This window comes from Podarcis bocagei (genome assembly GCF_964188305.1).
Source record: "Podarcis bocagei genome assembly, chromosome: 7".
NCBI lineage: Eukaryota > Metazoa > Chordata > Lepidosauria > Squamata > Lacertidae > Podarcis > Podarcis bocagei.
The window spans coordinates 77,996,871-78,013,277 of record NC_138132.1 but is presented as its reverse complement, the minus strand read 5'-3'; the positions used below and the strand labels follow the sequence as shown (position 1 = coordinate 78,013,277).

The following is a 16,407-nucleotide window of genomic DNA, read 5'->3' as shown; positions in this document are numbered from 1 at the left end:
TCTGCAATAAACAGAGAAGCTTGTGCATGTCATACACAGCTCTGTCCTCTTCCAAAACCTTGCTGCCAGTCACTTCCTCCTCCCTGCAAGCCCCTGCTGCCTCAGGTGGCTGCCTCACTCTGCCTACGAGTAGGGCCAACCCTGTGGACCAATGACCTGATGATCATCGCATAATTTCAGATGGATTTCATTTTCCGGCTTAGCCTGAGATTCTCTGTTTTCAGCCATTCTCACTACCCATGGCAAAGCTGAAACGGGTATTGCAAGGTAAGACTATGATAATTAAAATAGCAGTATCCTTCCCCACCCTGCTGCTCCATTCCAGGTTTAGGAGGAAAATGCCCAGCTAAGACAATCAGTCTGCTCTTCCTCTTCCAAGCTCCCCTGGCAATATTCCGCTTGGTTAAAAGCTCCTGCAACTCCAAATCTGACAAATTAAACGTTAATCCCATGCATGTAAACAAGGACATGGGTAATTAAGTACGTGCTTTGTCTGACACTCAAGAGCTTAATATGACTGGATTTGCTTTGGGAGAGAAGAAAGAGACTCAAGGTGGCAGCCATCTGACTAAAAGCAGTGTTGCCTCTCACCTGGTTATGCCATCTTTGATGTAGTAAAGTAGGCACTCTGACATGAGGGGATCTTCGTTGAGGTTGACAAGGTGAGGTGTCTGAAATGAGGAAAAGCAATTAACTTAAAGATCAGGGCCTCTCTTCCACCCTGTACAACTTCTTTAAAAAGGCAACGCAGCAGCTTCAAGGTCCAAATGCAACTTCAAATTACCCTCTCTCTCCTTGGGAGAAGACAAATCATTTGTTGAACAGATGCAAACTATTTCAGTACAGAAACAGAGTGATTTCATAGGCAGAAATGCCTGCCAGCCTGTCAGCCAGCTAAGAAACATTAAATTGGAAGATCTACTCAGTGGATTTATACCATTTTTTAATTTTTTTACTTATTTCTTATTTTTTTGCTTAACAAGGGTTAGCAAATGGCAACCACTAAAAAAAATAAAATCAGGCCCTGGAGAGCTTCTTCTTGGTCCACTAGCCGCCAACCCAAGTTTGTCCTCCTGCTTCACTTGCCCAGAAATAGAAATTTCATGTGTGTGGAAAGAGATAAAGAGAAATAAAGGATGAGAACGGGATGGAAAGTGAGCATATCAACATTACTAGCATTTCAAAGTGAGGTGCCTCCAAACAAATCTATTTGCTGACCACAGTCTCTCAGCCTCAGATTTTGTCAAGGGAAGAGGAATTTCTACCACAGGATACATTACAGAGAAGGTTAGACTATCTGGAAGCTTTTATTCTGTGTTGTATGTGAAGAAGGGGGCACTTGTACCCCATGCTTCCAAGCCATAAGAGGAAAAAATCTAGGTACTTTGCTAGACAGCTAACACTCTTACTGGAACCTAAGAGAGTTGCTACCATCACTAAACCAACCTTCTTTGGGGAAAATACCCCACTGGAATCAGCAAACAAGTCACATGGCCTTGGAGTGAAAATCTAGCCAATGGAATGCCAGCAAGCACAGACAAAAGGGAAAAACACAGAACATCAGAACAAAAACAAAACACAGAAAAATGGACATTGACACCCAGCGAACACTCTTCATAGACTCTAAGGAGCTACAACAAGCACTAAACCAACCTTCTTTGGTGAAAATAACCCATTGGAATCAGCAAGCAAGTCACATGGCCTTGGAGTGAAAATCTAGCCAGTGGAATGCCAGCAAGCACAAACAGAGAGGAAAAACACAAAATGTCAAAACAACAACAAAACAAAACAAAACACGAGACAGACAACAACAAAGACAAACACTCAAGATGCCAGTAACTCTAGTTCATTAACTAGTGTTCCGAGACTTCCACAGTTAAAATATGCCACCTTACAGCATAAAACGAAACTATGAGAACTCTAAGGACTGGAGGGTTCAGAATGAGGAAAAGGCCGACCACAAGCAACAAGAGTATCAGGATGGATGGGACAGGGAAAGGGATGAAGGATCAGTGTCTATTTTCTAATTCCATAGGCAGAAATCTCTACTTAAGCATCTGTTTTCTCCACCTGCACAAACCTGGTCAAGAGCAAATGCGTCAAAAGACTCATCAAACAGAGCTGATGGCCTCTGAGGGAAGATCTACATGGAGAGAGTCCAGAAAAATGAGAGGAAACAAGAGGAAAGAGAGAGCTTGAGGGGAATGGAGCAATAACCAAAGTGAGAACTACTGCAAGGTCCAAAATTCCAGGGGCCCCTGAATAAGGAAACTTCACTGAGCCCCCTTGATGTAGCCAAGGCAGAATGTGCAAACCAATACTTCTTCCGCACTAATTTCAAAGTCTTTTCAGCACTTCAGAAGACTGAGAAGGTATTTGCTGATGAGCCTTTGGTTTCTTTGCCCATCTTGGGGCCACAGGTAAATGCCCAATTACAACAACCTCTGGAGCCTGACCTGATAAGGACCATAGTTCAGTGGCAGAACATCTGGCATGCATGCAAAAGATCCCAGGTTCAATCCAAGGTATCTCCACGCAGGGCTTGTCTGAGACCCTGGAGAGCCACTGCCAGTCAGTGTAAGCAATGCTGAGCTAGGTGGACCGGTGGTCTGACTTGGTATAAAGAACAGCAGCTTCCTACATTCCTATGATAAAGTTATGCATCAAACTGGCTATTGCTTCGCACAGGGTGGCCAAATATTATTTGTTTCACCTATGTGCCCTATACAAGTTTTATGAAAAGGTTCCTGAAAACCTGCACATCCAATTTCAGCACACATGAACTTCAAGACATTCTGAAATCTACCGGTAGCACTGGTAAACTTTTGCTCAAGTTCTGCTCCAAAGGTTGGCAGGACAGTGATAAGACCTATTATTTGCTGCATCCAACCTGACTAGGAGCAGGGTTAGAAATTCTCCGGGAGCCAGGCATGTTTTGCAACTGGCACGGGTCCAACTGCAACCACGTGGAGATCTCTGGATGCCAGGCTGGCCACTGTCATCTCCATTTGGCTGGCCTCTCCAGTTTTCTTTCTACTTCTTTATTGCATTTATATCCCACCTTTCTCTCCAATGAGTACATGGTTCGTCACTCTCTTCAGTTAACCTATCTCACAGAGTCACTGTAGGAATTAAGAGGCTGTGACTGGCCCAAGATCACCCAGTGAGCTTCATGACTTAGTGGGGATGCGAACCCTGATTCCCAGGACCTAGTCTGACTGTTTAACCACTCCACCATACTGGCCTCCAACTTCTTAGAGTACTTCTGCTATGGGGAAACTATATTCAGTGCTTTTCCCCCCCTAAAAAAATGTTTAGGGGTACTCTCATTTTGACTCAAGAAAATCACCATTTTATAGTTCAAATCAGGAAAAATACAGTAAATGGACAAAAGTACAAAGATTCACAAAATGTTTAGCAGTATGCATACCCCTGGGTCTCCCCCAGAAAAAAAGCACTGACTATATTAAGTAGGTAAATATGGGGAAAGATAAACATCACTTAAAGAAGGATCTGAAATATTTTCCTTGAGGCTTGAATGTGTTTTATTCTGGACTGTTTTATTTGATGTTTTAATGTGGCGCTGTGGTCTAACCATAGAGCCTAGGACTTGCCGATCGGAAGGTCAGCAGTTCGAATCCCCACGACGGGGTGAGCTTCCATTGTTCGGTACCAGCTCCTGCCCACCTAGCAGTTCAAAAGCACGTCAAGTGCAAGTAGATAAATAGGTTCCGCTCTGGCGGGAAGGTAAACGGCGTTTCTGTGCACTGCTCTGGTTCACCAGAAGCGGCTTAGTCATGCTGGCCACATGACCCCGAAGCTGTCTGCAGACAAAACCCCAGCTCCCTCGGCCTATAGAGCGAGGTGAGCGCACAACCCCAGAGTTGTCCGCGATTGGACCTAACGGTCAGGGGTACCTTTACCTTTTAAACCACTTTTGAGATTTTTTCTTTAAAATAAAAAATGAAAAGAATAATAGTAATAGTAATAATGATAATTAATAATAATCTCAAGGGGGGAGGGGAATGGCACCTAGAAATTCTATTGTGGTGACCGTAACCCAGGCTTATATATCTGAGTTTCTAACACTGGTTAGGAGCCAAAATCCATTCTAAAAAGCCCAGCAATGGGCAGTCTTCACAAAACAACTCAACAGCACAGAAGTACCTTTTTAGGTGAGAAAACACCAAGGGTTCCTCCGTCTTCTCGAATGGCAACTCCCATCTCAGCCAGCAAAGCCTCTCTATGAAGGAGGGAAAAGAGAAACATATTTATAATTATAATTCAAGCTTCAAAACACGGAGGGAATGAGAGGAGCTCATAATCACAAAATACAAGGTTAATAATCATGACATACAGTTGTGATGGGACATATTTATTTCTGTACTTTCTGCAGTGGCTGGCGGTGGCTTTCCAGGATTTCAGGCAGGAGATGCTCTCAGTCCTGTCTGGAGATGTCAGGGAGTGAACCTGGTACCTTCGACATGCAAAGCATCTGCTCTGCCACTGATCTACAACCCTACCTCTGTCAGATTCACTTACTGAAGGGTCATAGTTTGATGATAGTTCATTCTAATTTGTGCAACAAGGAAATTTTTGACCCAAGGTCTCCTTCCACCCTAGGATAACCTAAACAGGCAAAGCTGTATTAAGATTTAGGGCAATGATGGGGAACCTGTGGCATTCTGAATATTGCTGTAGCTCCCATCTGCTCCAGCAGAGTACAGTTCAGGGATGATGGTAGTGGAGGGCCAACAATGTCTGTGGGGCCAAAGGTTCACACACACACACACCCCCCTGGTTTAGAGCCATTTATTTTTACTATGGCAAAACCATTTGGAAATCCACCATTCTCTACGTGTCTCTATGCTACACTCTCTCTAGCTCTCCGGACAGATTTCCCATTTCTAGTTGTGACATTTGAACCTTCTCTCCTCCGCGGTTACCTGTCTTTTTAGTCTCCCTTTCTTTGCTTCCTCCCTCATGCTCTTTTATCTCCTCCTGTTGTTTCAGGCACTTTGACCATGTAACTCCTCACCCCATTTCCTACAATATGGTGGGTGAGGGTTAGACATACTTTTGAGGGTTTTTATTAGAATCTCACGCTTCAACAAAAGCCCAGCGCAAAATAGCAGCATGAAGGGTGGAAGCAGACAACTCTCAAGTAGGTAATGACCAGGGTGCCTCTGAACACCTGCTCAGCTCAGGAAATGGTTCCTTGGGCCAGAGCTGAGCTCAAAGTCATTTCACATCAAAATACACTCCTGATGCCTGTCACATAAACAGCTTCATGTGTTAAAGTAAATGAATTTAAGGCATAAAACAAACAAGCTCAAAGTTGAGGTTACTATAGTTAAAAACAACCAGAAATCCTTGGCTAATCTACTCCAAACGACCCAGAGATCCAATAGATCCTGATCTACCATTCTTCTACCCCTGTCTCACACTATATGTCTCACACCACCCTCTCACATGCTGTACGCCAAGCCTGTTAATATCTCTCAAATCCTTCAGCAACAAAGCCATTCCTGCAGAACTCTGGTCTTAACCAGGTCTGTTAGGTCCTTTACTGTGACTATTCCTCTACTCCTTTTTAGTAAAGTCCTCTCCCTTTCCAATGAGGTTTAGCTGCAATCCTGCCCTCATATGGCTTAAGATCCTCCAAGCAAATATAGATTGTGGTTTATGTATGTGCCAACCTCTCCATCCTAATCGCCTCTGTCTTCCGCAGTTTCTCCTCCCATGTCTCATTCAGCTCTGCAATGATCTTCTCAGATTCCTGTAAAAAAGTCCAACAGAGAATTAAAGGTATGTACAAGGAAGCTACATCTAAATACCCATTTCTCACTAGCCTACTTGATGAAACAAGTTTTTACATTTAGCTAAATCTAAAAATGAAACAGAAGGATAAAATGAACAATAGGAAGATATTGAGCAGCAAATACAGTGATCAACTTGTAATCTAGAGTCTTGGGTCAAATCCTCCATCTAATGAAGGATGAATTGGGCCTTGGAGCACCTTTACAAGATATGTTTTGTATGCCACCTAGAGAATTTTACAGATGGGTGGCCATATAATTTAATAGGAAATACTGCTTATGAGGCTCGCAAATTTTAAGAGCACCTGACCATGCTACCAAATCTGCTTGTGTTAGAAGTCCTGAGAGGTCTGATACAACAGAACTTGCTAAGAAGGTGCCAAATTTGCAGGAATATCATCTGATACAACAGAACTTTTCAAGTGGGTGCTACGTTTGCTTATCATGGAATGGATCACTTCCTGTTTCTTCCCCAGGCAGATGCACACACTTGTGCACGTACATAAGTACAAATATGCTTTCACAAAGGAATCTGGTTTGCATGTCACGATAAGCCAAACCATGTCCTAGTATGAACATGCAAAATCCAAGAGAGCCAACCATGGTCACTCCCCTGCACCCTGGTCATTTTGCCGCTGTGTCATGTTGAGCTACACCACTATTTAGCTTAATGCTGTTGATGCTTGACTCCTCTCTCCAGCAGTCAAATGGTGCCAATATCTTCAAGAACCCGTAAGGCAGGGATGAGAAACATCAAGCCTGAGGGCCAAATGTGCCCCCCCCCGCCTCACTACCCAGCCTTCAGGACTCTGCCCAAGCCATGTCCTGGTCTATGCCCAATTAACTGATAATGCCTCTGACCTGCTTGGATGGAGAGAGGTGTGTGGAATGTGCATATAGAAACCTCTCTGCCTTTTTTGCACAGTAGAAATGGAGCCTGTTGTACAGATGTAAGGGTCATATCCTTTGCTCCTCCCACTTTTTCCTCCAGACTTGCCCACCACTGGCATATGGTCCCCAGGAAGTAATACAGAAGGAAATGTGCCATTCTGGCTGGGTGACAAGTTCTCCACAATAAGGCATGGTGGAATATAAACCACTGAAGAGCCTTCAAGGAACACCATGCGGGTCCAACACCAACATTACTCCAGAATTCTGATTTCCGCCCCCCTTCAACAGCAAGTCTGGCAACTTGTGCACAAATGGTCGTTTGTTCCCACAGCAACTGGTGGGAGGGGAGGGAATGTTTCTCCCACTCTCATTCCCCTTTGGAAAAGACAAATATCAGGGCTGTTTTTCTGCTGTGGAAGCTTACTCTAAGAGCCAAGAAAACAGAGGAAGAAATAAAAAAGGCCGGGGGGGGGAGTTTATGTGAAAAGGGAGAGACTGGAATCCCTTGTAACAGGAAGCACACTCTTATTTATCAATGCCTCAGTGGGGCTAGAGATGATCTGCTCATTTCCACATCTCTATTTGCTTGTCGTTTTGAAGCTCATGATGCCCTCAGTCATTAACTTGTCAGAAGATGCTGCTTTGCCAAGCTGCTTCCATCCTCCCATTCCCCTTCAAAATGCCGGAGATGTTGCCTTGAATGCTGATGAAGGGGGAAGACTCACAGGCAGGCTAGCCCAGACATTAAGTTGGGGGGGAGGGGGGTAATATGTTTGAAGACGCCACTTTATGACAGAGCGCCAGGCAAATGCAGAGACAGCACTGTTATCTCCATGTCAACGGCATTTTTTTAAAAAGTGCAATGTGCGTGCTGGTCCATCCAAATTGCCCTGGAAGATTTTCAAATATGGGAAGAGGAAAAGAAGGGAAAAAGGAGGAGGGGTAGGCAGTATTTAAATTCACAACATTAACCCGCCTGCTGCTTCACATGCCCAACCGTGGGGGAGGAGAGGGAGGCTTTGGTAAAAGCCGAAAGATTGCTGCTGTGCCCTTTTGATGCTGTTCCATAGACAAAAGCCTCCACTGTCCATGTATGGGGGGTGGGGGCAGGCATTCTGTGAGCACTTCACATTCGTAATCTCCCTTTACATTTGCAATCTCCAGGGTCCAGGTCTTGGTGCTCAGTCTTCCAATGTGACCCTTCCAGGAAAGACTGAATTATTATTGCTGAAATAAACACTTCATTTCCCTCAGCTCAACTGAACATGGAAATATATTTCTAAGTCTGCCGCTCAACGAGAGGCTTTACATGCCAGTATCCTTATTTTATAGGAAGGCAAGCAAAAACATTCCAATAAAAGGCCAGGGATCTCAATCTTCATCCCACACAGGCACACTAGCCCTGTTTGCAAAAATAAAAAATGCTTAAGGAGGCATATGCCACCTTCATCTGCATTGCAGGCATTGGGCTAGATGGCCTTTTGGGTTTCCAAATGTTCAATGCAATAAAAATTTAATCTCAACCAAAGGATGCACATATTGGGGAAGGGCCGTAGCTCAGATGTAGAGCATCTGCCTTGCACACAGAAAGTCCTAGGTTCAATCCCCAATGGCATCTCCAGGTCAGGCTGGGAAAAGACCCTTGTCTGAAACCCTCGAAAGCCTCTGCCAGTCAGTGTAGACAATACTAAGTGGGATAGACCAATGGTTTGATTCAGTACAAGGCAGCTTCCTATGTTCCACAGGACATTCACAATCCCTACTGCACCTCTGACGTCGGTGCTCGTGGCTAACTTGGTCCAGGCATTTAAAAACTGTCCCATATACCATGCTGGTTGAATTGGTTTTGAGTTCTGGCATTTTGGTCATGCTCTCTCTCACTGGGTGCCATATTGTTAGCCTGACAAAGAAGCAGCACTGAGGCCTTCTTGAAACAGGGTCTCTGATTGGTCCCAGAGTACAATCGGAAGGTACAGGAAGCCACAAATTTGAGCAGATCTGGATCTGCCCTGTCCAGGACCTCTTTGGAACCTGACATCCATCCTCTCAAAAGCCGCGGTGGAAGGAAAGCAGGATAGAACAATGCAACATACTCGTAGTCCTCAGTGCACAGCCCATGCTTAGCAAGTTGGCTCCATTCAGAATTTATGGCTTTGTTAAGAGACATTTTAGATGATCAAGGAATTTCCATACAAATTTGCTTTAGGAATGAATGGATTTTAAGCATCCATAAGAAACTAAATGTTAAGAGATCCATCTAGCCCAGCATCCCATTACCAAGCATAGTAGCTAACCAGATGCCTTCAGGAAATCCACAGGGAGTCACTATCTCTCCACCGCCCCTTGCTTCAAAAGAGGTCCGGGGGCAGCGGGAAGCGCTTCCCGCTGTCCCCGGACCTGGGGTTGCGGGGAGAAGATCGCTTCTCCCCGCTGCCCCTTGCTTCAAAAGAGGTCCGGGGGCAGCGGCAAGCGCTTCCCGCTGCCCCCGGACCTCTTTAGAAGCAAGGGGCTGCGGGGAGATCGCTTCTCCCGGTGCTCCGAAGCGGGGCGGGGGGGTGGGAACACCTTCCCCCACCGCCCGGCTTCGGAACGGTGCTCCGAAGCGGGGCGGGGGGGTGGGAACACCTTCCCCCACCGCCCGGCTTCGGAACGGTGCTCCGAAGCGGGGCGGGGGGGGCGGGAACACCTTCTGAAGGCTGGCGGGGGGCAAAAGTCTTTATCCCCCCCTGCCTGCCTTCCCAGAGGCTTTTAAATCGCCCCGGACAGCGGAGAAGTCCTCCGCTGTCCCGGGGTTTTTTAAAATGCTGGGGGTGGGAAGAAAAGCCCTTATCCCGCCCCCAGCCTTCAGAAGAGGTCCGGGGACAGACTGTCCCCAGACCTGGTCTGAAGGCGGTTTCCCTAGGAACGCATTAATTGATTTTCAATGCATTCCTATGGGAAACCGTGTATCGCAAGACGAAAAACTCGCAAGACGAAGAGACTTGCGGAACGAATTAATTTCGTCTTGCGAGGCACCACTGTATCGTGTCATGGACTTTCCTTTGTCTGCCCCAGATCTCCTGCCAATTGATCAATTTCATTGGATGACCCTGAGTTTTACTATGGTGTGGTGGGGAGAAAAAAAAATCTCTTTATCCACTACTCTTCCCCCGCACTTCTACTTAAAGTCCACGACTTGGCTCCTCAGTTTTAGTTGTATGATTTTGACATAGCCAGGACTGCACCAATTTCAAATCTTCCCAACCATTAGATGGCTGTTGCGTTAGCATTTACCAAAAGGAATGAGTTCACCTTGCAAGTACCACTAATGTATTTGTTTTGCTCTCTTTGGAAATATGCAAACTACACCCAGGAATGCTTTTGGAGACAAAGTGAGATGCCAGCAACGTCCTGCAAGCAGCAGCAAGTATTCAGTCAATGATGAAAAGCAATCATTTAAACCACTCTTGCCGAACCCACAACTGTGTGTACGATTAAAAGGGGGGTTTCTATTAATTTTGACAAGTTAATGATTCAGGGCAGTGTGGAGTTTTCATTTTTATTAAATTGTTGTTCTGCCCCTTTCCTAGGAGCTCAAGGCAGCAGAGATGGTTGTATCTCCCATTCGCTCCACCTCACAACAATCTTGCTGCAAGGTAGGTTAGGCTCAAAGACGAGAGCGGCTCACCAGAAAAGGTGACTAGGGCTTCCTCAACTCTAGTCCAGCACTCTAACCAAATGAAAGTTTTGGCAAAGAACTTAATCAATTAATATATAAGCAACTATGCTAATAAGTAAGTCTGAATATCCTAGCAAACATCACACAATTCATTCTGCATTTGAAAAGGGAGGAGTGAGTGGATCTTCCTGCTAATGAATGTTCTGCTTAGCTCCTGTCCTCGCCAAGCTACTGAGATTTCACTAGCACTGACCAAATATCTCTCAAGTTTTAAGAAGAAAGGAATTGAGGTCCCCTCTCCCCACAATGAAAGCTCATTCTTCTTCCTGTGCTCTAGTTTTGTGTTGGAAGGCTACAGGATATACCCCATGTCGCTACCTGTGCACAGAACCAAACAGGCACAACCCCAAATGTATAGATCAAACACATGGCAAATACTGAAGTAAGGAGGATGGCCACAGTGGAACTTCCCCATTACTCAGAAACCTTTGCTCTGGATTACTGAGACTGATACTTCTGGGGTCCTGATGCTTACCTACATGTAAGGAATATGAAGAGGGAGGACATGTCCTACCTTCAAACGTTCAATGGCTTCCTCTCCTCCAGGCGTAGACATGATCCGTTCTTGGATACTGGAGACTGACGCTAAGCCCACCTGACTGCTGAGAGAGCAGGAAGATGGGGATGCAGTGAGGGAGCCCATGGATGCTGTGGAAAAATGGCCAGGACGTTGATTCTCTGATGCTAGCAAGTATCTGTGTTTATTGTTCTGAAAATCTTTCAGATCTGAGAGAGAGAAGGGAGGGAGGGAGGGAGGCAACAGACAGGAGGGGAGGCAGAAATACAGGGATGGAGAGAGGAGAGACCAAGGAGAGAAGAGCAGAAAAAAGGAAGGTAGGGAGGAAAAACAGGAAGGAGATACCCGTATAAGAAAGGTAGCACACAAGCAGCAACAGAGACAGGATTAATAGGACTAGATGGCAGTTCTGAAACAGATGTCCTTCCAAGAAGCTTTGCCTGTTTATTACACTCATTTGGCATGGCCCTGAATCAGGTGCCTCCTCACTTGATGGGTGGTTGGAATCCATGAGGGGTAGGATCTTTTTCAAGGGTGGCACCCCAGTTTGGGACTGTTCTTATGAGTTGTGCACCTGCTCTTTAAGAGCTAATCGTCCCTCACCACTAGCAATGCCAGCCTAGCAAGATGGACCAATGGATCTGATTCAGTGTAAGGTGGCTTCCTGTGTCCCTATGGGCTAGATGGGCCATTGGCAGCTTCATATGCTGGTTCTTCCACTAATGACCAGACCAGGCTGTGACATAGGGACTTGCATGCATCTTTGGATAGGATGGGTTTCAGGAAGGAAGAACTCATGTTTGGGCACTTCCTCCTTCTTCAGCCTATGCTTAACAGGTCAAATATGTACAGAGTACAACAAGTAAGTTGTGTTTTTTAAATAAGATGTGGGGCGAGTTTTAATTTGGTTTGAAAACTGCCATCTATAAATACGGAAAAGAGCAGGGAGGGTGCAAAGAGAGGAAAGATTCGGGAACAAGAGAGCCGCCAGGATTCGGCAAGCGGGCAGGGCAAAGATGGAGCTGACCAGACCTCCTGTAGAATAACTCATGCGTTCACAGCGGGGCGGGAGGGGGGACGATAGGGGGAGACAGGAGTTGCACTTGCTTTGACTGCTGCACAGCTTGCACAGAGCATCATTGCACCCTTGCGCCATGCATGGTTCTCCCTCCATGATGTTGCAGCTGCTGGTGCTCAAGGCAGAGTTAAAAGCCGGCAAGCTGGAAGCAGCATCAATTTTAAAAAAAAAAAAATTAAAAGAGAGAGCGAGAGAAAAAATGCCCCAAAGCAAGAGCCACTCTGGAAAAATTTACACTGCCAAGTATCAGAGTTCAAGGAAATTCCAGACAGATCTCTCTCATCCACCATGTTATTTTCTTCATTTAAGAATGGCAGGAGTAACGGGCAAGGCTGCAACTCAGACGAGAGTATCTGATACATATGTGTGTTTGTGAGTGTGTGTGTGTGTGCTTGTATGTGTAAGTATGTGTACACACACAAACACAACACCCTAGTCTTCTGATGACATCAATAATAGTAATTTATTAGTATCCCACACATCTAACTGGGTTGCCCCAGCCATGCTGGGTGGTTTCCAGCACATATAAAAATAAAACATTAAACCTTAAAAAGCGTTGCTATACAGGGCTGCCATCAAATGTTTCCTAAATGTTATATAATTACTCATCTCCTTAACATCTGATGGGAGGGCATTCCACTGGGAGGGCGCCACTACCGAGAAGGCCCTCTGTCTGGTTCCCTGTAGCTTCACTTCTCGCAGTGTGGAAACCACCATAAGACCCTCAGTGCTGGATCTCAGACTATTTTTATATTGCTGTAACCTGTCCTGGGACCTCTGTTGAAGGGTGGGTAAAAAAAAACCCTCTAACAGTAGTCTATTTCGGGGGGGGGGGCAGTTTGTCTGTCCGTCTAGCTGTTCTCTATGTGTCTGGGCACATCTTAAGATATCATAACCAATTTTTGCATGATGATTTTGCATGATGATGAGATCATGGTTGTATCTACGTTTGGACACAATTGAATGCCCTTTTGAATGAAGATATTAGGCAGATATCAGACAGTACTGCATTGTGCTGTTCTTTGTTTCTTAGAATTCCATAGTAGTGTTGGGTGCAAGGCTGCTAGTAATTGATTAATTAGTATTATAACCACGGCTTTTTTCAGCCAGAACTTGCAGGAACTTAGTTCCAGCACATCTCAGGTGGGTTCCATTGCCATTGTAAAAGAACAAGGGAGGCGTTCGTGAGTTCCAGCACCTCTTTTCTAGAAAAATAGCACTACTGTTAGTTCTACTCAGAACAGACCCCTGAAGTTCATGGACACAACTAACTTAGGTTTGCTATATTCAGTGGGTCAACTCTGAGTATAACATAGTTGGGCTTATATTGTAAATCACCCTGTAATCTTCGAATGAAGGGTGGTATAAAAATGTAATAAGCAAATAATAATAATAATAATAATAATAATAATAATAATAATAATAATACAACCCTAAATAAAGAAATACTATTTGGGCTAAGCCACCAGTGCTCCCCATTCCCTAAGGGAATTTTTAAAACCCATCACACTGGTGGAATCAACTCAAGTCACCTCAATTGCATCTTGTAAAGACAGAGGCCTTTTGCATGGTGGTTTGAATCCAACTCAGGACTAGGCCTACTTAAATCACCAGATATGCCTAACTTCAGTCATCTGAATACGTTTGGCACTGGATATAGCCCTCTATCTGAGATTAAGATGGCATCTTAATGTTTGCCCTTGCGTTTCCAGGAAAATCCAATTCAAATTCCCACGTATATTTGAAAGTTATAAAACAAGGAAAGGTTTTCTTTCCCTAAGAGATATAAGTCAGTAAGGAAAGAAGTGCTGCCTTAATGAATCATATTCGTTATATATCCAGTTACCTCATTATCGTTGGGTATGGTTCTATTTTTAAATGTGAGAAATATCTTTTCATGGGGATTGGGATGGGAGAGGAGTGGAGGGGAAAGAGGAACACTTGGGGGGGGGCAATCCTGAGTGAAAATAAACTGAAAAGTGCCAATTCCAGCCCTTTTCAGCTGGCAGTGCACTTACAGTTTAAAATGGAATAAAAAAAAATCAGTATCTGTTCATGTTTTCTTTTTTCAAAAACCAAAACAAAATGCCACCATCTTTCTTCATTTGTTGCCATAAATTGCATACTTTTATCAAAGTTATGGTCTCAAATCCTGTTAATTCAAACCCACTCTAGTGCCACGCTGTTATCACTCCTTAAAATACAAGCTTTTAGTTTGCGCTCTGCCCAAAAGCAGCCTGTAAAATTGAAGTGGTTGGCAAGGGGCCAGGTTCCGCAGAAAGAGATTGGGTTCCATGCTGCTAATGTTGGTTTTTAAAAGGTTCTGCCTGGGATTTCCCTGCGAGGAACAGCATGTAAAGCTTGCTTGAAAGCTGGCCCAGCAAAAGCCAAAAAGGGTTAGAAAGGTTACTAATTCCACAGTACACACATTTGCCTCCACTTCCAGAGAAATCGTCCAATGCATCAACTGGAGGAAGGAAGTTTAGAAGGGAAGATACAAGAAGGGTAAAATATCTAGGATTAATAGTTGACACAGGAAAGGGAAGCAAAGCCCAGGCACTGGATACAAAGAAAATATCAGATTCTCAAATACAACACAAATAATCTATCTAGTTTTGTCACAATCAAGGAGGGGGGGGGATCTCAAAAAATCTAATGCTGGTTGTTTCACAGCCTTTTCTTATTTCATCCATTCTTTTCAAGGCAAAGGCATGCAATGCATACAGATTGTGGCCTCATTAAGCGTGATTAAGTCAGAATGTCTCTTGGCAGACAAATAAGCACCCACAGCCCAAAAGGCCAAAGCTCAACATCAATTCTTAAAGTCAGAGTTACTTCAAATGGATTCACAAATACACTGATCTCTTATTTTAAAAGTTTCCTTCCTCCCCCCTCATCCCCTCGGGAGAAATAAGTAGACATTTTTTTACAAATGCCCTGCCACCCACATTGTAAAAACAGTCATCCTTAGCCAAACAGAGACCAAATTCTTACATTCCTGGTGCTTTGTGTGGTTGCCAAATCCCATTGCTGAATGTCATGGCAACCTCTAAGCAGTGAAAAGAAACGACAAGATCATGCTAAGCAGGAGCGATTCATGTTCTGGGATGGAACCACTCTCTCAACACTGATGGGAGTGTTGGGAGGGTGGTTCCACCCCAGATCATGAATTGCTCCCCACCACATAGGCCAGTACAGCCCCTTCCTCAGTAGATTCACTGAAATTAACAGACAGACATGAGTAAGGTCAATTAATTTCAATGGGACTACTGCCTGTGGGATTTGGTTGGCTATAGACCCATGTTTGCTTATACAGTGGTGCCTCGCAAGACGAAAATAATTCATTCCGCGAGTCTTTTCATCTTGCGATGTTTTTCGTCTTGCGAAGCACGGTCCGTTGCAACTGCGCCTCTTCAAGCGGCTTTAACAAAAAAGCGCAAGACGTTTTCGTCTTGCGAAGCAAGCCCATAGGGAAATTCGTCTAGCGAAGCAACGCAAAACCGAAAAACCCTTTCGTCTAGCGAGTTTTTCGTCTTGCGAGGCATTCGTCTTGCGGGGCACCACTGTATTGATCTGCTTGATTTATTTTCTATTGTTTTCATTTTTTTGTCATTTGCACACCACCCGATGTATTCATACAATGGCGTAGTATACAAATTGAACAAATAAATAAATGGTTATTTTCATTGTGGCCAGGATGTGGGGAATGCCAACCTCACTATGTTGTGAGGTGGATAAAAAGCTCTTGGAAGATTGTTCCTTGGGGGTGGGGGGTGTTTTTAATATTTTCACCATGTAACAATGGAAAAGGCATTCCCAGAAACCCAATCCTCTGCAGCCGTTTGTCTTTCCAAGCAAGGGACAAAAGTTGCTTCGCTTGCATACACCATTTACTGGATAAGTTGCTGCTAGCTGTTGTGGCTGTGTGCTTTCAGTGCCTCTGAATTCCAGCTGCTGGGAATCACAAGTGAGGAAAGCACTGTTGCACTCAGGTCATGTTTGCCAGCCTTCCAGAGGCTAGGCCATCATAAGAACAGAATATGAACTTTGACCGGATCCAGCAGAGCTCTTCTTATGTTCCTACTTTGTTGGAGTTTTTTTTTTCTTCTTCTTCTTTTTTTACATTACTGTGCTCTGTGGGTAGGCAGTGAGGAATCAGATATCCAATAAAGGGGTTTGAAAACCAGGTTGCTTGTTCTGTGCCAAAATCATCCATACGTAACCATAAGAGCTTAGCTGCTCCAACCTCTCAGCCAAAACTTAGGGCAAAGAAAATGGAATCTGAATTCATTTGCTTTGGCAGGGGCCCTGAAATGGAAGGCAGTCGGAGTGGAAACTGACAGCCTGAAGATACTGTTGGGACGGAGAGCTGGAAGGCAAGTGA

At 44.7% G+C, this 16,407-nt stretch overlaps 1 protein-coding gene across 10 annotated transcripts in view; it reads right to left on the bottom strand.

Annotated features, from left to right (window-relative positions):
• KIF1B (kinesin family member 1B) overlaps nt 1-16,407 on the bottom strand; it is a 138,937-nt gene that overhangs the window by 55,427 nt on the left and 67,103 nt on the right. For 5 of the 10 annotated variants that reach the window (XM_081201347.1, XM_081201350.1, XM_081201349.1 and 2 more), the window contains 5 exons: nt 14,452-14,490; nt 10,943-11,154; nt 5,700-5,779; nt 4,168-4,243; nt 592-671 (listed from right to left, as the gene is read on the bottom strand). In XM_081201347.1, the coding sequence (XP_081057473.1) occupies nt 592-671; nt 4,168-4,243; nt 5,700-5,779; nt 10,943-11,154; nt 14,452-14,490 (487 nt within the window). The remainder of the gene's footprint in view (nt 1-591; nt 672-4,167; nt 4,244-5,699; nt 5,780-10,942; nt 11,155-14,451; nt 14,491-16,407) is intronic. The other 5 variants (XM_081201355.1, XM_081201352.1, XM_081201353.1 and 2 more) reach the window with 2 other exon arrangements.